This window comes from Capricornis sumatraensis, chromosome 17 (assembly GCF_032405125.1).
Source record: "Capricornis sumatraensis isolate serow.1 chromosome 17, serow.2, whole genome shotgun sequence".
Classification (NCBI taxonomy): Eukaryota; Metazoa; Chordata; class Mammalia; order Artiodactyla; family Bovidae; genus Capricornis; species Capricornis sumatraensis.
The window spans coordinates 77823654-77846536 of record NC_091085.1 but is presented as its reverse complement, the minus strand read 5'-3'; the positions used below and the strand labels follow the sequence as shown (position 1 = coordinate 77846536).

The window sequence follows — 22883 nt, the reverse complement described above, 5'->3', positions numbered from 1 at the left end:
CGCCAGGGCTGGCGCTGATTTCCGGAAGTGTGGTAGCCCGGCCCCCTCCTTGTGACCCCGCCCCCAACGAGGTATTGGCCGTGCCGAGCCCCGCCCACACACCAGGCCCCGCCCGCGCCCCGCTCCGGCCGTGCTGGCCGCGGCTTCCTGTCCCCTGTGGCTTTCCAGCGCTTTGGCTAATATTTAGGTGGAGGTCTGAACACGCCCAAATACACACACCCGGAGGGGCTACCCCCAGGCTCCACGCTAACAATGCTACATCGTCACGGAGTATTAAAATTTTTTTGAATGAGTTGTCTCTGCGTCGGGCAACTCACGTTCGACGTGCTAAAACGCTCTTCTTTTGATCAGACCAGGTGAAGCCTGGGGGCTCGAGTGGGGCTGGGCAGAGACCCTCGAGTTCGCTGCATCCCTGCCTGGTACCCACGGACAAAAACACCCTTGTGGCTTCTTGTGCCTGTGGCAACCTTGCCTCACGGTGAAGGATCGCCCACCAGGGGGGTGGTGATAGCCAGCCAAAGCCCCGGTCGAATTACCAGCAATGTTTACGGGACGCTGTATTTTTTAGGGGTGAAACAAAAGCTGTTATTGAGCGTGTGGATGTCTGTTGATGTGGCCAAACGTGGTACTTTCATCAGCGTTGGAAAGCTGTTAGAATTGTAAATAGCAAAGGTCGTTGAACTTACGTGGGTGTATATGAACGATTCCAACTACATACCTAAAACTTTATGTAAGTGGGCATATTAAAGCACTCACCCTTTGTCCTTTAGCCTCAGGGCAGAAACCAGGGAAAATTTTCGAACAAGAGAGGGCCAGGGTCACTTTTGTGTTTACTGGGGCTCTTTCCAGAGTTCACATGGAAGTCAGCGTGCAAGGGGTAAGGGTGAACTTAGCGGACGGACAGAGGAAGGCATGCAGGGCTGGCGTGTGGAGAGCACTGTGGCCCGGACGCTGAGCGGGAGCCGTGTTTCGGCCCACAGCCGAGGGGAGGGAGCGCCATTTCTTAGAGTGCCGTGGCAGGCTCGCCGGGACTCACTACAAGAACAGTTGCGCTAAGGGCTTCAGCCTCTCCTTCACGGCAGTGTCTGCTGGAGGCAGGTCCTTGGCCTGCATGAGGACCGCGTGGGCCTCTCGGAAGAGGCTCTCCCCCACCGCAGCTTCCACGCGCTGGCGCCATGCGGCCAGCTTAGGCCGGCTTTTGAAGATGTCACAGCCGGCACTGACGGGCTGCAGGAGAGGGAGCTGACTGGAGGGCGGAGGTGCCCAGGGAAGCAGAAGGCCCCCCCTGGCCTAGGGATCCCCTGGGTGGATTTCCCCGCCTCTGCCACTAGAGGAAACACCAGGAAACTGCTCAGTATCCCTGCAGGGTGGGGTTTGAGGCCGCTTTTTACAGATGAGGACCCTGAGGCTCAGAGGGGACGTGGCCCACCCAGGGCCCCCCTCTACCCCCAGCCAGAAAGAGCAATGAGAGCTGGTGCACGGGCTTCCTCCCAGTGTGCCCCGCTGCTCAGCAGCCCCCCTGCCCCACAGCACTCACGTGCATCAGCTCTGTGATGGCCACCAAGTCCGCCACTGAGACGTGGGGCCCGGCCAGGAAGTCCTGGTCCTTCAGGAACTTGTCCTCAAGCAGCTGCAGGCACCGGTCCAGCTCGGCCAGAGTGTTTGCCAGTGTCTCAGGGGGCACCCGTTGGCCCAGGAACACGGGGAACATCATCTGGCAGGCAGAGAGGGGGCTCAGCGTCTGCCTAGGGCCCGGCCTGGTTCCGGCTCTCATCCTGTTGGCCAGCCATCCTGCGCATTTCTCCTCACTCCCGTCACCCCTTCCCACCCACGGCCACCACCGGCCCGGGCCTCATCGCTGACTCACGCATGGCCAGCCTCCACCTCTCCCTGGGTCCTGACACCAGGCAGCCAGGGGATCCCTCTGCAACCCCAGTCTGCCTGTAGCTTCTTCCTGCATAAAGCCTGCCATGACTCACTACTGCCCCTGCCCCGCAAAGGTCTCAACACACAGCAGCAGCCATCCTCTCCCATGCTCCCACCACCCCCGACTCCACCCCAGGCCTCTCACATGGGAGTCTGTGGGAATGGGCCTGCAGATCCCTCTAGGATGTGCTTGAAGTGTATGCTCCTAATCAGTGCACCTGGTGGGGGCAGCCTCTGCACTGCCAAGCTCCCAGATGACCGTCTTGCTCGCGGCCCATGGACCACACTCAGTAGCAAAGATCTACACTCACTCTCCTCAGCTTCTCTCCATTCGGCCCTCAAATGCACCAGGCTGCCTCCCCGACCACAGCTTTTATTGTCATTGTTGAGTCCCTAAGTCGTGTCCAAGTCTTTTATGCCCCATGGGCTGTAGGCAGCGGCCAGGTTCCTCTGTCCATGGGATTTCCCAGGAAAGATTGTAAGAGTGGGTTCCCTTTTCCTCCTCCAGGGGATCTTCCCGACCCAGGGATTGAACCCGAGTCTCCTGCACTGGCCGGCAGATTCTTTACCACTGAGCCACCACAGAAGCCCATGGCTTTTAAAGCTATGGAAACTTTCTTTGGGCCAAATGGGCCCCAAGATGGAACTCCCTGGCGGCGCGGTGCTAGGACTGCAAGCTCTCAGTGCGCTGCTGAGGGCCCAGGCGCAGTGCTCAACCCCTCACACACACAGGATGACCGCTGGGTACTGGGCGCTGATCACGGCTCAGGGCTCATGGCAAAGGCCTCTGCACATTTGATAAGCAAAAATGGTATCTGCATGCTCCTTTAATGCGCATTTGCTTGGTTTTTACTGAAGTTAAATGTTTTCATCCACTTACTGCCCCTTTCTCTCTGTCCTTCAGCTACATCTCTGCTGGTTTCCTCTGCCCGTTTTTCTCCTGTCTTTGTCTGATGGGCTTCTAAGAACATCTTAAATATCAAGAATGTTACTTCTTTCTAACATATCTTTGCCAAGATTTTCCCCAGTGTTTTTTTTTTTTTGCTGGCTTTAATTCTCCCTTTTTTTTCCCCCTTCTTCTACAGATTTCACCACATAAAATTGATGAGTCTTTTCTTTAAGTCTCTCACTGTTATTAGGCTTATCAATCTTTGCATACCCAGAAATTAGATCAACATTTAGTGAATATCTCATTTCTTCCTACTTCGAGGTTTGTCACTTAGCATCTCTCCATCTGAAAAGTACGTGTGTGGCAAAGCGAGGGCTTGATGCTTTTCCCCGACAAGAGGCAAACATTCCTAGGCAGTGTGACATGTGCAGGAAAGCAGAGGGTTCATTTCCAGCAACTCGGGAATCAAGACCTGAGGAGGGGGGGCTTTCCTGGTGGCTCAGGAAAGCCCTGGTTTAGTATCCACCTGCCAGTGCAGGGGAGGACACGGCTTCCATCCCCAGTCCCGGAAGACCCCACGTGCCTCGGGGCCATTCAGCCTGCGAGCCGCGAGTCCTGGAGCCCGTGCCCCCGAGCCTGCTCCCAGCAAGGAAGATCTAGCGGAGCCGAAAACAACTCAACAAATAAATGTGTTTTTGATAAGACACCTTGGGGGAGTCGTTCCCAGGCTCTGTGCCTCAGTTTCCTCTCTGGGAAACAAGTCCGTTGCCCTGGAGCCTCTCTGGCATTCTAGCATTTAGTGTTCTCAGCTTCGACAGAGAGCCCGGCCCCTTGATCATCCTGGAGGGCTCCCTGCCCCAGGGCTCACCTTCTGCCACATGGCCCGGGTGCAGCTCATCCGGAGGGCCGTGTGCTGCCACGACAGGTACTCGTCCACGCGGGCTCGGGCCTGCAGGTCTTGGGGGTACCAGTGGTCAGGGGCCTCGTACTTGCGGGCCAGATACAGCAGGATGGCCACACTGGAGGACAAGGGGGGTGCAGAGGACATGTCCCAGTCACTCATCAGCCGTTCCACAGGGACCAGGCCCTGGGTGAGGCCTGGCCCTGACCTCACACGTCTTTCCCTAGATCCTGTGGGTGGAGCATCTCAGCGGCTTCCTGGTTCTGGTACACAAGCAGGAATCCGAGGCCCAGAGGGGTCGGGTGACAGCCAGGGCCATACAGGTCTACACTGGGCCGTCTAGCATCTCCGGCACCGAGGGGAAAACAAAGTGTCGTGGGGCTTCAGAGGACTCCAGTACCATTCCCCCCAGTCTCCGGAGCTCAGGCAGTGCCAGGAGAGGCCAGGCGCCCCTCCAGCCCTGGGCACCTCTGCCCACTTCAAGCCACTCTCCACCCCTTGGGCCGGAACAGGGACTTGGGATACTCAAGCCATGAGCCAAGCCATCAACGGTGGACACACAGATGGCCGACAGGTGCGGCCCAGGGGCCCTTTACCTCTCAGCCAAGGTGAAGTCCCCATCCTTCAGGGCTGGCACCTTCCTCAGGGGGTTCACCTGGACAAAGTCATCGCTGTGGTTCTGGCCTGTGGAGTGACCGGTGAGGCAGCTGGGGAGAACTGTGAGGCCTCTAAGATCTCTGTCCACTCCCACCCCAACAACCAGCCACCAACTTTCTGGGGCCCCTGTCCTGGTGGGGCGTCAGGAAAGAGAAGGCCACTCCGCTGGTCAGGGGGTGACATCCCCTGAGCCCACCGGAGGTTCCTGTTCCCGTGTCCACCTGCTCTGGACCTGGGCTAAGGAGCATCTCAACTTGGGCTTGGGCAGAGAGACGGGAGGGTGGGTTTCTGCAGCCGCAAACCCCCAGCCCCGGTCAACTCCATCCCTGCATCAGGCCCTCCAGCCCCCTCCCTGGGCTCTAGGCTGGTCCCCTGCAGAGCCCCACCTCTCTGTGCTAACTGGGTGACCTGTCCACACACCTGTTCCCAGATCTGAGCAAACCTCACTCGCACCAGCCATGCCTGACCTGCTCAGCCACCCAGCCTCCTGCAGGTCGCTCCTCTTTCCTTCCTGTGCCAACCCTTCCAGACTCCTTCCCCACCAGGGCCCCCCGGTCTGGCTCACTTCTGCATACTGCAGGCCTTCCACCACCACTACCAGCTCAGGCCCGTGTGGAGGGGACACCAAGTACTGAGTGTGAAGCCGGAGGCTTTAGCGGAGCAGGGCTCCAGCCTTGTCACAGGACCCCAGCCTGGTCACAAGACTACCTGCGGGCCTTTCTGCTCCTTCCCCCTTGTGGGCAGGATCACCACGATCTATTCTCCCTCCAGAAACAGCCTCTGTGCTCGGCCCTCACCCCAAGGATCACTGAGAAGGCAGAGCAAGGTGGCACCAAAGCAGGAGGTGGCTCGGGCTGGGGCGCCAGAGGCAGAAGGCGGGCAGACTCAGTCAAGCACGGTGTCGCTCCCAGCCTGCCCCGAGGGGCTCTGAATCCAGAGCTCCTGCTAAGGTCCGGTGACAGCCCTGCTCCCTCCGCGGGATTCTGCCCAAGTGGAGGGGACCTAGGCGGGCACAGGTAGGAAGGAGTAAAGCGGAGGCCAGGTACAGGCGAACAATCTTCTGGGCAGTCACGCGTGGGGGCTGCCGCTGCTGAGAACCAGGAGGCCGCGTCTCCGTGGTATGGAGAGCCGTCTCTCCACTTTCCTCCACTTCGCCCCGCCCCAACCCCGGCCGCACCCGGCACTGCTATCTACCTGCTCTGTCCCCCTTAACCTGGGTGTGAAGAACGGTTGGTATTCACTAGGCAAAGGAACGACGGACAATACACAATCGATGGCCGAAGCCACGGTTTCCGACGGGAGCCTGTCTGCACCGGCCTCCCGACTCGGGGGCCACAGGGACACCCAGCTCCCCGGCCTGCTTGCTTGTCCGGCCCACCTTTGAGCAGGTCCACGGTGCGCAGCTCGAAGGGGATGCGGTTCTTCTTGGCGAAGATGTAGACGGCGCGGCAGGGCTGGGACAGCAGGTCCAGGTAGAGCTCCAGGCCCATGGCGGGGGCGGGAACGGCGGGCAGGACCCACGACGGGAACGGCGGCGGGCAGGTTCCACCGGTCACCCAGCCGAGGGGTGTGCGCAGCTCCCGGTACCCGAGCCCGGCCACACCCTTCCCGCCCATTGGACGGCGCCGGAGGACTTTGGGCCAATCAGCGGCGGCCTCGCTCTCCCGCCTTCCCTCTGCGGGGTTCTGAGCTGGGCTCCGTTTCCTGCCCGGCAGGGTTCAAGGAGACAGACTCTGTGTCTCTCGCGTGTCAGTCCCCTCACCTGAACAGCAGCGTCTAACCGGCGTCAAATGGGACGGGACGGGAGGGGTACTGGGGGAACGAGACCAAGGGCGCTTCCAGAGCAGCCACTCAGTGAACTTCGGGTCAAAGGGTGAGCCCAGGCCACCTCCCTCCTCAGAGCGGGGGCTGGAAGAGGAGGGACGTCAGAGTCCCCAGGAACACAAACAGGAGTAGAAGATGCCGCAGCCTCCCGGGGGCCCACGGCCCAGGCTGGAGGCGGGGGAGGGCGCGTGGTCCTCCGCACCCGGCAAAGACCAGATCACCACCTCAGGAAGCCGCCCCTCACCGCGCTTCCTTACGCTCCCGGCTAATCTTCGCCTCCCTCCTGCAAAACAGAGCCTCGTGAGACCCATCTATGAGGTTTGTGGGTGGGCCCGGAATCTTCCCACTTCCTTTGAAGGGCCAAACCCCTCCAACCTCAAGCCAGGGGCTCCTGAGGTCTTTGGCTGTGATGCCTTCACCCTCTAAGCAAGTCTCCCAGGTGAAAAAACCCGTGTCCCCAGGGACTTCAGTCTTCCCTGATAGCTCAGTTGGTAAAGAGTCTGCCTGCAATGCAGGAGACCCCAGTTCAATTCTGGGTTGGGAAGGTCCCCTGGAAAAGGGATAGGCTACCCATTCCAGTATTCTTAGGCTTCCCTTGTGGCTCAGCTGGTAAAGAATCTGCTTGCCATGCAAGAGACCTGGGGTCAGTCCCTGGATTGGGAAGATCCCCTGGAGAAGGCAAAGGCTACCCACTCCAGTATTCTGGCCAGGAAAATTCCATGGGCTAGTCCATGGGGCCGCAAAGAGTCGGACACGATGGAGTGGCCTTCACTTCACTTCACTTCCAGGGACTTCCCTAGTGGTCCAGTAGCCTCTTTGCTCTCAAGGCAGGGCACCCAGGTTGGATTCCTGATCACAGAACTAGATCCCACATACCACAACTGAAGATCTTGCGAGCTGCAGTTAAGGCTTGTGAGTGCCTGTGCTGGTCGGGTCTGACTTTTTGAGACCCCCATGGACTGTGCAGCCCGAGAGGCTCCTCTGTCCATGGGATTTTCCTGACAAGAATACTGGAGCAGGTTGCCATCTCCTCCTCCAGTGGCTCTTCCTGACCCAGGGATTGAGCCCACCTCTCCTGTATTGCAGACCTACTAAGACCTAGGGCAGCCAAATAAATAACTTAAAAAAAAAAAAAAAAAAAAAACAAAACCTATTCCCAAACCCAAGATTCAGAGAAAGCCCAACTGGGGGAAAGAAAAAAAAAACAAACAAACCTTGAGAATAGCTTGGCCTTCCTGGGCCCTTGGCTCCCAGTTTAACAAAGATCTATCCCATCAGGAGAGAACTTTCTCCAGGTTGGATGCGGCCATGTTCTCCACCCCCTCTAGGGGACTGACCTCCACCATAACTCACGTTTGGCAGGACTACTGTGATATCCAATCTCCCTGCTTCCTCCCTGGCCACCCTCCAGTCCAACCCCCACCAACAGTCAGAATGTTATTCTAAAGTGCAATCTGAGCATTCCATTCCTGCTCAGGTTCTGCAGCTCCGAGGTGTGGCAATTCAGGCCCCACTTGACCGAGTCCTGACCGGGGGAGCTGCTGTTTGACGTCTCCTCCCACCACCCTCTCAGGGTCGGTGCAGGACTCGTGATTCACAATGCTTGGTGCTGAAAGGATGACTGGCCCTGCGAAGAGAGTGTTGGCGACTCTGCACCCAACACACCTGGAGACCTGCTACCTCTACTGTCCTCGTCGAAGAACCAGTGGAGGGCAGGGCATTTGTTAATTTCACTCTGGACAACCGGTCTCCGGAAAGCTAATCCACCGGGCCTGCGCAGCCGGCTGTCTCTCAAAGAGAGGCCAAAACCGAGGCCAGGACAGATGGAAGGTCAAATAAAGCACACCTCAGAGTTAGAAGCAAAGGCTCAGGCTGAGCCCAGGTTTATTTCCCAGACTGGAAAGAAAACCCAGATGAAAGGAGACGAGGTCTGGGTGTGCCATTCTCCTTGTGGCTCTGCAGCCCCAGCGACAGACGGGTGGGAACCTGGCCCCAGGAGCAGAGGGCTCAGGCAGGCAAGCCACGCCTGCTCTCCAGGTCTGCCTCCCAAGGGACAGCAGAAATGAAGCTGCCCCGCGAACTGCCAAGGGCAGAGCAGACGCGCAGCTCCCTGGGTCACTGGATCATGGCCAGCACTTTGGGCAGCATCTTCTGCTTCAAGGTGGGGTCTGCAGGCTGAGAGTCCTTGGCCTTCAGGATGACCTCATGGGCCTCCTGGAAGAGGACCTCCCCCACCGCTGCCTCCACGCGCTGGCGCCACGCGGCCAGCTTGGGTCGGCCTTTGAAGACTTGGCAGCCGGCACCCACGGGCTGTAGGGAGAGAGGGGCCGGGATGGGTGACCACGTATCGCAACACCAACCTGGTCTGGAGGCCATGGAACTCCAGAAGGTCTCTCCACAGGGTCCCACAGCCAGGCGCATGGTGTGAGCAGGACTTCAGCGCCACCCAGGACCCCCCTGCCTCATCCTCCCCCCAACCACCCACAGCACTCACATGCATCAGCTCCGTGATGGCTACCAGGTCAGCCAGAGAGATGTGGGGCCCGGTGAGAAAGGCTTGGTCCTGGAGGAACTTGCCCTCAAGCACCTGCAGGGCCATATCCAACTCTGCCAGTGTGGCCGCCAGCGTCTCAGGAGAGACCAGCTCACCCAGGAAAACAGGGAGCATCACCTGCTGGGCGGGCAGGCAGAGTGGGGGCTTAGGGGCCGGCATTCCTACCTGACCTCCAGGGCAGCACCTGAGGCTTTAGATGTGAACGGTCCTTAAATATAACTGTAAGGTCTTTAACTATAAAGGACCATCAGAGGGTAATTCTGATTTATTCATGTCAGAAAACGCTATAGAGTAGTTAGAAAAAAAAGCATTACATCCACCTGCACCACCGTGGGAAAACACAAACTGCAGAATGACCTGAGAGCGTTTCTATAAAACTGTAAGCACTCAAAGCAAAGCGTTGTTTTGGGGCTACACATAAATGTGAGAATGTACAAGGTCACGAACTGAAAGGACTTGAACCAGATCTCAAGGGGCAGGCAGTGGGGGCGGACTTCAGGAAGGGAACTGGCAACAAAGAGGCCGGTTGGTTTTTGTTCCCTAATGTTTCTTTTCTTATATATATCAAAAATGATAGAAGACACAACAATGAAACTGGTGACCCAGAATTAAAGATACACTTTCAGAAAGGAGGAGGGCACCTCTGAGAAGAATACGGAAAACCCACCATGATGACGCTAGAAAGAAAATAACCTTGTGTTTTTTTTTAAGTCATAAAAGAATACAGAACTTTAAAAGAAAACGGAAAAATAAAAGAAAGAACAAAACGTAGAAAAGAATAAACCCTAAACCTGCCTGTCTGATATGGAAACCACCAGCCACAAGAGGTTCCCGAGCTCTTAAAATATGACTGGTCTTAGATGAAATGTGCCATGAAATGTAAAATACACACCAGGAAACAGACACGCATCAATGGAAGGGACAGCGAGCCCAGAAATAAACCCACACGCTTCTGGCCAACTAATCCACCACAAAGGACACAGGAATATACAAGGGGGAAAAGACAGGCTCTTCCATCCGTGGTGCAGAGAGGACTGGGCAGCTACATGAAAAATGAAATTAGAGCATTCTCTAAGACCACAGAGATAAACTCAAAATGAACGAAAGACTTAAACATAGGACCTGAAACAGTGAAACTCCTGGCAGAAAACACGGGCGGAAGCCCTGAGGGGCACTCAGGCGTCACTGCTGATGGACGCCGGTGTTGCCGCCACGTTCTGGCTACTGCGAATGGCGCTGCTGTGAACGTGGGTACAAGCATCTCTTTGAGATCCCGCTTTCAGTTATTCTGGGTATACGCCCAGAAGTGGAACTGCTGGGTCATATGGCAATTGCATTTTTAATTTTCTTGAGGAACCACCATGCATTGCCCACAGAAGCTCTTCCCCTTCCCATTCCCATCAAGAGCACACGGGAGTTTCGATTTCTTCTTATCCTCCCTAGCACTTGTAATTTTGCTTATCTGTCTATCTGTCTGGGCTTCCCACGTGGTGCAGTGGTGAAAGAATCCACCTGCTAATGCAAGAGACAGGTTCGACCCTGAGTCAGGAAGGAGGAGGGAATGGCAACCCACTCCAGCCTGGAGAATCCCATGGACGGAGGAGCCTGGTGGGCTACAGTCCACGGGGTCACAAAGAGTCAGACACGACCGAGCAAGCAATCCTTGACCTATCTATCTATCTGTAACAGCCATCCCAGCAGGGAGGAAGTGGTATTTCATTATAGACATTAAAAAAAAATCTTTACTGAATTTATTACAATACTGCTTCTGTTCTGTGTTTTGGTTTTTTGGCCACAAACCATATTGGATCTTAGCGCCCCAACCAGAGATCGAACCTGCACTCACCCCCTGCATTGGATGGCCAAGTCTTAAACACTGGACCTCAGGGAGGTCCCCTCATTATAGTTTTAATTTGCATTTTCCTAAGGATTAGTGATACTGAACATATTTTCACGTGTTTATTAGCCAAAATCATACCACTGATACTCTGAGTATTTTGGGTTAAGTAAAATATATTCAACTGTTTCTTTTTACTTTTTAATTACGGCTACTGGAAAATTTTAAACTACATATGTGTCTCACTCTTTACTTTTGGGCAGCACTGGACAAAATGAGCTAAATTCCAGAGGGCATGAACCCTCCCAAGGTAAGCCACGTTCATCCCTGGGGTCCAAGCAGATCGGGGTGCAAGCCTGCCATCTGTCTGGGAGTTTTCTGATGAAGCAGCCATGTGGGGGACGTAGGGCAGGGCTGAGAAGCAGAGCGATCTCTTGCTTGTAGTTGGAGCTTAGATTCCAAATCCTTGCTGGAGGAAAATGAGCAACCTGATTCCACCTTCAAGACATTTCTGAAACCAGAGATGAACTGAACTGTAACTGAAGCCACATCCCAGCCCCAATCCTGACTAGCTGGAAGAGATGAACCTCCCACCTAGGATGCTTGATAGAAGAAAGTGCAAGCCCCGTGTCAGGCATTTATTGTGCACTCCGTGTCCACTCTCCTTTTATATAACACGTAGCACACAGTGAGAAATTATTGTGTGAAGAAATAAGAAATTATAAGACAAGTAAAGAAAGAGGAAAATGTAGGTGTTCCCTGGTGACCTAGCGGTTAGGATTCGATGTCACTGATGTGGCCCAGGTTCAATCGCTGGTCAGGAAACTGAGATCCCATAAGCTTCACGGTGTGGCCAAAATATAAAAGGAACAAAGAAAAAGAGGAAAATGTGACCCCTAATCAAGATGGCAAAAGACAACCAACAGAAACAAACCCACAGAAAACCCAGGGGCTGAAATTAGCTAACAAAAACTTTAAAGTAACTATCATAAGAACCAATACGTTAAAGAATTTAGAAGAAAGGATAGACCAAGTGGGTGAGCAGATGTTGAATTTCACCAGAGAAATGGAAACTCTAAAAAAGAACCACATGGAATCTCTAGAACTGAAAAAAACACTTACTTCAAATACAAAGAATGTACTAGACGGGCTTAATGGCAGCTTGGGCAAACAGAGGAAAGAACTGGGAAGTCAAAGCCAGGTCAACAGAAGCTACTTAAACTGAAAGGAAGAATGTGAGGTTGCCGTGCCCTTGTGGGGCGATGCCCTCACCGGCCCCCCTCCCCGGGGAGAGCACCTCACCTTATGCCACAGGGCTCGGAGGCAGTTTCTCCGCAGGGCTGTGTGCTGCCAGGCCAGGTACTCGTCCACACGGGCACAGGCCTGCGGGTCCTGAGGGTACCAGTGGTCGGGGACCTTATACTTGCGGGCCAGGTAGAGCAGGATGGCCACGCTGCGGGCGAGGGGAGGACGTGTTGGAGGGCGGGGGGCAGGGGGACCACTGAGCTAGGGCTTGATACAGAGTCCCTTCCTGAATATTCCTGACCACACACCAAGCTATTTTCTCCGTTTCCAGAACAGGAAGCCAGGCTTTAGAACAAGGATGGGACTTGCCCAGGGCACACAGGCTTTGGAGGGTGAGCTGAGAGTCTCCCTGAGGCTAACAGGCAAGCTCCTATCACCGGGCTAAATTCCGCGGCGAGTCCTGCCACAAGTTCGGAGCACAGTTTCTGACGGGAGGACCAGAGAGAGCTTCCTGGAGGAGTCAGCACCAAAGCAAAGCATTGCAGAAGCTCAATTGCTTCCAGTTCCTTCCAGCCTGCATCCACTCTCATCATCCCACATTGAGACCCCCAGGAGGCCCAACGCTTCAAAAAGGCTTTCCTGCCATCCCTTCATCATTTGTCGTCCCTCTGTCCTCCCTGAAGCATCCTGCCGGAAACACAGGAGGGTGTGGGAGCTGAGGGATCTTGGACCAGCGGGACAGACAAGGCTCCTGCAGCCCCCCTCCTGCCCTGGGTTAGCCGGGCTGCCTTGGTGTTGGGATGGCAGGGCCGACCCGGAAGGACAGTGAATGTGGGAATTCGGGGCCACTGGGAAGGCCTTCAGGAACTCGGGGTACCCCAGGGGCTGGGCACCCCAGCCAAAGGAGCAGAAAACCTCTGTATCTGCCCCCGGACCAAGCTCCCTACTGGGAATCCTGCTTCCACACCGAGCTGAACAGTTCACTCTTTTTTTTTTTCTCCTTTTGTTCCCAGCAGGGGAGTTCCGAGGAAGACGAGGGTCCCTGCTGTGACGGCAAATGTCCACGTGACTGGTGGTCCTCCCAGGGAAGGGCAGCCCAGAGATGGGACCGCCGGGAGACTTCAGTACAAGTTTGGCCAGGGGGCAGCCCTTTGGGAGATGAACTGCCCTGCCCTGCCTTGCCCCCCTGCCCGGGAACCCCCCCTCACCAACCACCACATGACTCGTAAGGTGCTTGCTTTCCCAACCATCTCTGTGAACTGAAACTGTGGGCCGGCAGGAGCCAGGAGTCCAGCCCTGACTCTCTGCGGGATATTGGACCGAGGGCCCTTCACCTCGGAGGGACGAGACGGTTCCAGCGGGGTCTGCCAGCAACCTTGGGGCCCCAGTTACCTCTCGGTCAAGACGAAGTCCCCGTCCTTCAAGACTGGCACCTTCTGCAGGGGGTTCACCTGGGCAAAGGCATCGCTGAGGTGCTGGCCTGCGGAGAGCCCAGCGTGGTGCATAGTGGGGAGGAAAATGCCCCGCCCTGCCTGGCTGTGTCCACCTGTTGCACCCACCCCCCTCAAAAGGCCCCAGCCACAATTTCATGGCCCTTCTCCAGCCCCTGGCCGCTCTTGGTGTGGGAAAGGCTGGCGGGGGCTGCTGTGGGAGAAGTGGGAGGTTCTGCCAGCTGGTGCAAAAGAGAGCTCGACACCCCTTGCCAAGTTCCTGTGGGCGCAACCTCCCCCACTAGGAGCCCCCCTAAAACAGAGCTTAAGGAGCTCCATCCAGGGCAGGGCCTGTCCTTGCTCAGGCCCGCAGACTCCCACCCTCTGCCTTTTCACCATCGCCAGCATCACTGGCTCCTGCATGGGGTCTGGGGGTGTCCCAGCTGCAGGGACTGGGAGACTGGTCCTCTTAATGCCACTTTCCCTGTGGACCCTAAGGATAGGTTCCCAAACACAGGCAAGTGGCCTCTTCCTAGCATCCACTTGAAAAGTGAAAGTTGCTCAATCGTGTCCGACTCTTTGTTGACCCCATGGACTACACAGTCCATGGAATTCTCCAGGCCAGAATACTGGAGTGGGTAGCCCTTCCCTTCTCCAGGGGATCTTCCCAACCCAGGGTTCAAACCCAGGTCTCCCGCATTGCAGGCGGATTCTTTACGAGCTGAGCCACCAGGGAAGCCCAGGAACACTGGAGTGCGTAGCCTATCCCTTCTCCAGGGGATCTTCCTGACCCAGGAATCAAACTGGGCTCTCCCACATTGCAGGCGGATTCTTCACCAACTGAGCTATGAGGGGGTGTCCATTTACTTGCAGCCAACTTCCCCTGGACCCTCTGTGTCCCCTTGCTCACTCCGCCCTGGGCACCAGGAACAGAGCTGGCCCTGTTCTTAGGGTCCCACTGAAGCTCCCCGGAAAGGTGCAGCCCAGAGTCCCCTGGAACCCTGACCTCTGCTTGAGCTTGAGTGAGTGATTTTGGCCCCTTCAGATGCAGCCAGAGAGAAACTTCTGGGGGGGCACGGGTCATCACTGCTGCCTCTGCTCAACAGCTTTCAGGGGCTCCCCAGAACCCCAGGAGCAGGCAAAGCTGCTCAAAGCCATCTGCTGTCCCCCACGCCCTCACCTCTCCAGCCTCTCTCCTCCCTTTCCCTCCACCCTTCAGACTGTCCCTTCACCAGGACGGTCCCCTCCTCTCCTGGGGAAACACACCTCCTGCAGTACCCTCTGTGAGACAGCCTGGCTGGGACGCCTCTTTGTGCCCACTCCGTCTCCCCTACCCCACACTCTGCAGAGGTGACCGCTGGGCAAGCCAGGGGGCCAGTCCCCTGAGGAGGCTGGACGAGATGGCGATTCAGGCCTCGGGACCGGCTGGCACAAAGGCAGAACGGCAGGCGAGCCTCACCCAGCTGGGGGCGCTGGGTGGAAGGCTCAGCCGTGCAGAGTTGCCTGACTTGTTCTGTGCGCCCCCCACACGCCTCCACCCCCCGCCCGGTGCTAGCAACACGGGAGCACTGCCTTCCCTACCCTCAGCTGCCCTGGCATGCCAGCTGTGCCCTTGGGACTCGGGCTCTGCCAGAGAAAGTGCAAAGTGTGCAGGGCTCATCAATGCCCCCCCGCCGCCCCCGCAGTCCCCCTCCTGCTCTCCGCATCCCCAGCGCCGGGTGCGCCTTCTGAGAACGAGTGAGACAGGAAAAGGTGGGCGCAGGCGAAGCAGGAGGAGGAAGGAAGGGGGGTGGCGGGGGACGGGGGCCCCCCAGGGCAGCGGGGCCAGAGCATGAGCAGTTGGGCCGCAGTGGAGGGACCTGCTCTGCCTCACCCGCCGAGCGGCCCCCGTTCCTTTCCTCCTGCCCCTGTCTCTTCACCCAGCCCCTGTCCCCTATGCCTAGTGGCAGCCGCTGGTCGCCAGGTTCCTGCATTCCTCATGCGCCGCGCCGCCCCAACCCCGCCCCGGCTCTTTTACTCTGCTTCAACTGAGCCCTCCACTCCTCGTCGCTCATTCCAGGGACCCAGCCAAGTCTGGGGATCCCCAAATCTCCGATCTTCCTGGTGGCTGGCCGCAGGCCGGGTGAGGCTCGGGAGGCGCTGCCCTGAGCAGCGTTTGACCTCCCCTCCCCACCCCCACCTCTCGGTCCCGCAAACCCCGGCCGGGCGTCCACCTTTGCGCAGGTCCACGGTGCGCAGCTCGAAGGGGATGCGGTTCTTCTTGGCGAAGATGTAGACGGCGCGGCAGGGCTGGGACAGCAGGTCCAGGTAGAGCTCCAGGCCCATGGCGGGGGCGGACCGGCCTCGCCACGCAGGGGACACGGGACTCAGCGGCCCGGGGCCGCGACCGCAGAGCCGCGCTCGGCCCGCCCCCCACGCGCCGCTCCCCATAGGCGCTCGGGCCGCGCGCTCGGGTCCAATCGCCGGCGCCCGGCGGGTCTGCGGGGCGGGGGCTCCGGAAGGTCCCCCTGGGGGAGGCGGGCCGGTCACAGAGCAGAACATCGTCAGGGCTCCTGCCGGCTGCGGCGTGTGTCAGAAGACCCTGCTTTAGGGATGAAGAAATCGAAGGGGGTCCAGAAAGTCCGACTCCAGCATCCGCGATCTTGGCCCCAAGCTGCAGACATCCGGCGCCATCAAGAGGCAAGTTCAGTTCAGGCGCTCAGTCGTGTCCGACTCTTCGTGACCCCACGGACTGCAGCACACCAGGCTTCCCTGTCCATCAACCAACTCCCGGAGCTTCCTCAAACTCATGTCCATCAAGTCGGTGATGCCATCCAACCATCTCAACCTCTGTCATCCCCTTCTCCTCCTGCCTTCAATCTTTCTCAGCATCGGGGTCTTTTCCAAGGAGTCAGTTCTTCACATCAGGTGGCCAAAGTATTGGAGTTTCAGCTTCAGCATCAGTCCTTCCAATGAACACTCAGGCCTGATATGACCAAGAGGCAAAGCCTCAGCACTCACCCCCTTGCCCCAGCGCACCGCTGGAATTTGACACAGGTCTTCCTGCCCCCCAGCACAGTGCCTCCGTCTCATTCTCTGAGTGTGTTTCTTCCTCCTCTGGGCCTCTGTTTCTCCATCTTTGAGAATGATGGGAAAGATCCAGCAAGCCTGATTCTGGGCATATATCCAAAGAAAATGAAAACAGAATCTCCAAGAGACAGACACCTCCAACCCCATGTTCACTGCGGCCAAGCTAGAGCAACAACCTAAGTGTCGGTTAAGGGGTGAGTGGATGGAGAAAATCTGGAGATTACTCACGGACGTGTATTGAGATGGAGAAGGAAGATGGCTGCCCACCTCAGGACTCCTGCCTGGAGAATCCCCATGGACAGAGGAGTCTGGCGGGCTGCAGTCCACGGGGTCGCAGAGTCGGGCGTGACTGCGTGGCTGAGCACACACACGGGTCGAGGACTCTTGTACTCAGCTTTAAGAAAGGAAATCTTGTCATTTGCAACAACATGGATGGACCTGGAGGTTATTATGCTAAGTGAAAGGTCAGACACAAAAAGGCAAATACTGCCTGATCTTACTTGTGTGGAATCTTAAAAAGTGGGGCTCTGACAAGCAGGGGTTAGAACGGTGGTTACCAGGGGCTGGGGTGAGACAGGGTTTGGCAACACACTGGTTAGAGAGTAGAAGGCTTTGAGTACCCAAGATGAATAAGTTATGGAGCGTGGTGACTATAGTTAACAGGACTGCGTGGCACACGTGCAATTTGCTGAGTAGTTCTTAATTATTCTTACCAGGAACAACAAAAAATGGTACCTGTCTACTGAGGAAAGCACAACCTGAATGCTGTGAGTGACGTTTGATCCAGGGTCTTGCGGAGAACGGTAGCCTTTTCAAAAATCCTTTTTTTTTTTTTTTCGATTAGCTGATCTCTCGTTTTTCTATCCTCTGTCTCCACTCAAATCTTATTTATTTCTTTTCTCCTGTTGGCTATAGGTTTAGTTTGCCTTTCTTTTTCTACTTCTCCAGGTGTAAGTTAGGTTGTTGATTTGAGATCTGTATGCTGCTGCTGCTGCTAAGTCGCTTCAGTCGTGTCCGACTCTGTGCGACCCCAGAGATGGCAGCCCACCAGGCCCCTCCGTCCCTGGGATTCTCCAGGCAAGAACGCTGGAATGGGTTGCCATTTCCTTCTCCAATGCATGAAGGTGAAAAGTGAAAGTGAAGTCGCTCAGTCGTCTCTGACTCTTAGCGACCCCATGGACTGCAGCCCACCAGGCTGCTCCGTCCATGGGATTCTCCAGGCAAGAGTGCTGGAGCGTGTGAGATCTGTATGCATTCACAGCTATTCAGTGGCCTCTCAGCCCTGTTTCCTCCCGTAAGTTTGGGTCTGCTGTGTGTTTAATTCTTTAAGGTACTTTCTAATTTCCCTTGTGATTTCTTCTTTGATTCATTGGTTGTTTAAATGCATTTTTAAAAGCATTTCATTTCCTAGTTGTCCTTCTGTTATTGATTTCTCATTGCATTCCACTGTGTTCAGAAAACACGCATCATATGATTTCAGTCAGTTTAAATTTCTTGGGATTTATTTTATGACCTCACCCAGGGTCTGTCCTGAAGAATACTGCATGTGCTCTCTAGAAGATCATGCATTTTATGTTGCGGGTGCTGTGCTGTGTGTAGCCGGCAGGCCGATGGGTTTAGTTTTTTAAAACTATCTATATTACTTGGCTGCAGCAAGATAAATATTTATTGCTTAGTTGCAGCAAGTGGGATCTCCGATCTTCATTGTGGCATGAGGGGTCTTTAGTCTGGGCAAGCAAACTCTTAGTTGCGGCATGTGGGATCTAGCTCCCGGGCCAGGGATGGAACCTGGGTTCCCTGTGTCGGGAGCATGGAGTCTTAGCCACGGGGCCAACCAGGGAAGTTCCCCGATAATGTCAGAATGTGGCTCAAACCTCCATTTCCGGCAGGATCCCCGATCTCGTTATTCTATCCATTAGTGAAGGTGATCACTAAAGTCATCAGCTGTCACACTGCCAGTTTACTCGTGTGTAACCTTTCACCTTCCAGTTCTTTTTGGAAGCTGGGGCGACTCGCGACTGCCACGCAGCCCCAGGCGTATCTCAGGCTCGGGAGCCGCGGGAGTTGTTTCAGTTCTTTACTAGGCAAAGAAGCAGAGAATTTCAGCGTTTCCCTTAAGGAGAGGGGCTCCGGGGGCTGAGCCGGCCAGGCCCGCAGGGTGGGCCGCCTCTACTTGAACTTCTGCAGCAAATTGCCGACCCTCTCCTTGACCATCGGGTCCAGCGTGGAGCAGTCCCATTCCGCCAGCTTCACCAGCCGGTCGTGGGCCTCGCAGAAGAGGCTGGAGCCGATGGCCAGCTCCACCCTCATGCGCCACTCGGCCAGCTTGGCGCTGCTGAGGAAGACGTTATGGTGGCCAGCCATGGGCTGTGGACAGACGGAGAGGAAGGCGTGGTCAGCCTGTGGACCAGCCCCACCTGGGCCCCGCCTACAGCCGCAAGGCCCTCCCTATTCGCCCCTGCGGCCAGTGAGCCTGCTGACCTCCGAGGCCTGGCCAGGGCTCACAGGTCATGTAACAGATGGAGGCGGGGGTGGAGGACCTTGAGTGGCTCGCTTGTCGCTGGTCTTGCTCCACGGCTCCTGAGTCCCTCTCAGAGGGGCCCGTGACCCAGGGGTTCCCACTTCTCCAGTGTGAAACCTCCCAGGGGTCTTGCCTTCTTCCATGGAAACCCCCTGGCCCCAGACGGAGGCGGGAGGAATTCAGTTATTTCTCCCTGTGTTGAACCTCCCTCTGTGATCAAGCACAGGAACTGCGATGAGAGACCCAGCCGCAGCCTAAGAAACATGAGCCCACGATGTCTGGGGTGGGTGTGGGCTGAAGCGTAGGGGACTGCACCACGTGGGACAGGAAGACTGGGACTTTCTTTCCTCCCTGTGCTGGTCTGTACTGCCACTGACCAAGGACCAAAGTGGCCACTGTGCATCCTGGCCAGGGTCTCAACTCCATCCTGCACACCAGCTTGGTCAGAAGAGCCCACCCTCCCCTGAACGCAGAAGCTGCATGAATGTCCCCCACCCAGAAGTGTCCCCCGCTGCAGAGCAGATGGACCCTTAGGCCCAAAGCCAGGGAGCGGCCCTGTCCAACTGCCCTGACTGGAGCTCTGGAAAAGAGGGGCACTTTGGTCAGAAGGACACTTTGGAAACCTCTGGACTCTTCCTGGAGGGTCCTTTGGGAGGAGGAGGCCCCTGGGATCCCGGCTGACTGAGCAGGCTCACCCTCCAGCTCCCATCCCCATGTAGGACTCTTCCTGAAGCACTAATGACCACCATCCTCCCGGTTCAACACGTGGGCTTCCTGTGGTTCGCCCCGGGTCAAGGCCAGGCACCCAGGCATGGCTCCCCCTTCTCCAGCTTCTCTGCAAGTTATGGTTGCAGGCGAGTCCCTCGTCTGCTCTGTCTGCCTGCCCCCGCTGCAAACCTGCATCATCTCCACCAGGGCTACCAGGTCGGCCAGGGAGATGTTGTCCCCAGTGATGAACATCTTGTCTTGCAGAAACTTTTCCTCGAAGAGCTTCAGGTTGTTCTTCACCTCCTCTAGCATCTGCTCCGTCTTCTCAGCTGGGACCTCGTCACCCGTGATCATCGGGATCAGCAGCTGCCCGGGGTGGGGGAGGGGAGAGAGAGGAGGCCCCGTCTGACCCTCCAGGCCTCTGGAGGCCCCATCTGACCCTTGCCTGCTGAGAGAGGTGGTGGACAGTACCAAGGACGTAAAGTGGTATCGCCTCCGTTGGCAGTTCCGGTGGGTAGAAGTCGCCTGGGGCCCTTGTTCAGAAGGATGTGAGGGACTGCCCTGGTCCAGCGGCTAAGACGCTGAGCTCCCAATGAAGAGAGGGCCCAGGTTCGATCTCGGGTCAGGGAACTAGATCCCACATGCTGCATCTAAGAGTTCGTGTGCCACGACTAAAGATCCCCACGCTGCCACAGAGATTGAAGACCTTGCGTGCTCCAGCTAAGACCCAGCACAGCTCCAAAAGATTAATTAATAAAAGATTTTTTTAAAAAAAGGAAGGACTCAAGGTCCCAGCAGGAAAGAGTCCTGTGATTGATTAGTCATGTCTGCCACAGGTGTAGTGTAAGAAGTAGGGGCACGTGGACTGCTTATTTGTCATCTTCAAATATGACGGTCTTTACGGGCCCTTTCACTTTTTTTTTTTTTCTCCCACTGCACAGCTTGAGGCTTGCAGGATCTTAGTTCCCCAACCAGGGTCTGAACCCGGGCCCCAGCAGTGACAGCACCGAGTCCTAACCACTGGACCGCAGGGGAATTCCCAGCTCTGATCCCTCCAGTTCAGAATGAAATGTCTTGAATCCTATCCTGGCTTGAGTGACACCAGCCCCTCCCGGGTGCCCTTCCCCTCGTCGCTATAAGGCTCTTTCTTACCCAGTGGTCCGTGTCACACCCCCCACAGCTCTGTAAGGTGGGCAGGAGAGGGAGCTGCAGAAATGAGGCTCCGAGCAGGGTCGGGGGGATGCTTGCCTGAGCCCCAGTCGTGGGCCCCCTCACCTTCAACCAGAGTATCTTGTTCATGGGCAGCTGAATGGCCGTGTGCTGCCAGGCCATGAACTCGTCCACACGGGCGCGCATGTGCAGGTCTGGCGGGTACCAGTGCGAGGGGGCGCTGTACTTGCGGCACAGGTAGAAAAGGATGGCCACGCTGCAGAGAGGACAGTCAGGGCACTCCCCAGGCTGGCCCGCCCTTGCTCGATGGCCACCCGGCGCCGCCTATAGGCCCCCAGCTTCCCTCCTGGAGGGGGCTGAGCCCAGAGGCCTCAGGAAAGGCAGTCAAGCCCACCCCCAGCAGCGAGGGCCCTGCGGGGAAAGGGGGTATTGGTGGGTGGCCTCAGACAGGGCAGAGCAGGTGGGGAAGTCCCTGGGGAGGTCATTCCGAAACGTTTGCAGGTGAAGGATGGGGTGGCCAGGAGGCAGGGGAGCTGAGCGGGGTCCAGGTGATGCACAGTGAGCCCAAGGGGACCGCCGACGGAGCTGGGGTGGGTCCTGGGTTCCTTACGCCCCTGGTTCTCTAGCGCTTGTTCTACTTCGGTGCGTGTGAACTGTCCCGTCGTAAAGGAAAGCCAGCGATCAGCAGCGCAGGTGGGCCGGGTGGGAAACTCCCCCAGGAGGAGCGGAGACTCAGGGTGCGAGCGCCGGGAAGACAGTTACCTTTCAGACAAGATGAACTTCCCGTCTCTGAGGCTGGGCAGCTTCCTCAGGGGGTTGATCTCGATGTACTCCCTGCTGTGGTGGTGACCTGAGAGGGGCAGGAAGCTCTGAGGCTGCTGAGACCCCGGGACCGAGAGACCGGGGCCCCCCAAGACAGAAACAGTGCCTCTTGGAGCATCTTCCCAAGAAGGGGATGCTGCGCCCCAGGGGAGAAGCACGCCGCCCCCAGGTGAGGCGGCGCACCAGGGAGCCTAACAGGGGCCAGGCCAGCGCGCTGCCGCCCTCCCGGGCCCTGCGGCCAGGGCGGCCCTTTGGCTCCAGGAAGCTGGAGGCCTCCAGCCCTCACCCTCAGCTCTGGGCCCAAAGCCACAGCCTGTGAGTGCACAGAAGCCCTGGGGGCCTGGATCCCAGCTCCAGGCCTCCCGCCCCCTCCAGGCTCTGCAAGTGGAGATTCTGCAGCCCCCTCTGCAGTCGGGGCGGTGATGGAGACCCGGGCCATGACTCTCACCCGGGCCCCGGGGAGTCACCCTGGGCAGGTCTGAACACTTGGCGGGGGTCAGGGTGGGGTGGGGTCGGGGGCCAGGGAGCAGGTGCGTGAGGAGTAAGTGCTCCTGTGACCCTGGCCGCCCTGATCGGCAGTTGCTCGGCAGCGGAGAAGGCGGGTGCGCTGAGTGAGAGCCCGGGGACCCCTCTTGCTCCCACTGCGCCCCACCCCCCGCCCCCGTTCATCACAGTGAGGAAGAATCTGCGGGGGAACGGCAAAGGCGGGCGGGGCAGACACAGAGCGGACAACTGCCCCCACCAGGAAGCTTTTCTTCCTTTGTGCACTTGGGTGGGGCATGGCGTGGGTGCGTGAGGGGCGGCTCTCCTCTGCCTCCACTTCTGTGAACCCCTGACCTAGCATCCTGTCTGCCCTGGCACCCAGCCCACCCGGGCAGCCGCAGGTGCCCACCTTTCAGCAGATCCACAAACTGGAAGTCGAACGGGATGCTGTTCTTCCTGGCGAAGATGTAGACGGCGCGGCAGGACGCGGACAGCAGGTCCAGGTAGAGCTCCAGGCCCATGCTGGGCCCCACCGCGGCTGGCAGACGCCCAGCCGCACGCAGCCCACTGCAGCCTGTGCCCTGGCCCTGTGCCCACCCACCCAGGCCCGGCGCCCTGCATTCTGGAACTCATTGTTCTCTTGGTGTTGCCATGAGGCCCAGAAGCCTGGAATGCTCACAGCGGGAAGGATTGTGAGGACAGTCGGGAACAGACCCACAGCCACACCCAGGGTGGCTGTGAATTTGCCCTTCCCTTCCCTGGGGGCACGCATGTGTGTGCCCCTGGCCCGTGTCTGAGAGGGGCTTCCGTGTAGGAACTCCTGGGGCCAGGCCTTTATGGCAGAAAG

General features: G+C 57.3%; 3 protein-coding genes across 7 annotated transcripts; all 3 read right to left on the bottom strand.

Moving 5' to 3' along the window:
• Nucleotides 1-62: 62 nt before the first annotated feature.
• LOC138093991 (glutathione S-transferase theta-3-like) lies at nucleotides 63-5926 on the bottom strand. Of its 2 annotated transcripts, XM_068990173.1 has the most exons (5): nucleotides 5752-5926; nucleotides 4313-4400; nucleotides 3684-3834; nucleotides 1538-1714; nucleotides 83-1227 (listed from the first exon to the last, which is right to left on the bottom strand). In XM_068990173.1, exons 1-5 carry the CDS (start codon nucleotides 5861-5863, stop codon nucleotides 1036-1038), a joined length of 720 nt encoding a protein of 239 aa, XP_068846274.1. In that variant the 5' UTR covers nucleotides 5864-5926; the 3' UTR covers nucleotides 83-1035. The 2 variants fall into 2 exon arrangements, with proteins under 2 accessions (XP_068846275.1, XP_068846274.1); XM_068990174.1 differs by lacking the exons at nucleotides 1538-1714; nucleotides 3684-3834 and having other exon boundaries at nucleotides 63-1227.
• Nucleotides 5927-8091: 2165 nt separating this feature from the next.
• Nucleotides 8092-15651, bottom strand: LOC138094120 (glutathione S-transferase theta-1). 4 transcript variants are annotated; one of them, XM_068990286.1, is made up of 5 exons: nucleotides 15477-15651; nucleotides 13226-13313; nucleotides 11891-12041; nucleotides 8692-8871; nucleotides 8092-8507 (listed from the first exon to the last, which is right to left on the bottom strand). In XM_068990286.1, the coding sequence occupies exons 1-5, from the start codon at nucleotides 15586-15588 to the stop codon at nucleotides 8313-8315; spliced, it is 726 nt and encodes a 241-aa protein (XP_068846387.1). In that variant the 5' UTR covers nucleotides 15589-15651; the 3' UTR covers nucleotides 8092-8312. The 4 variants fall into 4 exon arrangements, with proteins under 4 accessions (XP_068846387.1, XP_068846388.1, XP_068846389.1 ...); XM_068990287.1 differs by having other exon boundaries at nucleotides 8692-8868; XM_068990288.1 differs by lacking the exons at nucleotides 8692-8871; nucleotides 11891-12041.
• Nucleotides 15652-18351: 2700 nt separating this feature from the next.
• On the bottom strand, nucleotides 18352-22557 carry LOC138093743 (glutathione S-transferase theta-4). Its single transcript, XM_068989871.1, has 5 exons — nucleotides 22446-22557; nucleotides 21494-21581; nucleotides 20837-20987; nucleotides 19751-19927; nucleotides 18352-18699 (listed from the first exon to the last, which is right to left on the bottom strand). The coding sequence occupies exons 1-5, from the start codon at nucleotides 22555-22557 to the stop codon at nucleotides 18502-18504; spliced, it is 726 nt and encodes a 241-aa protein (XP_068845972.1). The 3' UTR covers nucleotides 18352-18501.
• Nucleotides 22558-22883: the final 326 nt, after the last annotated feature.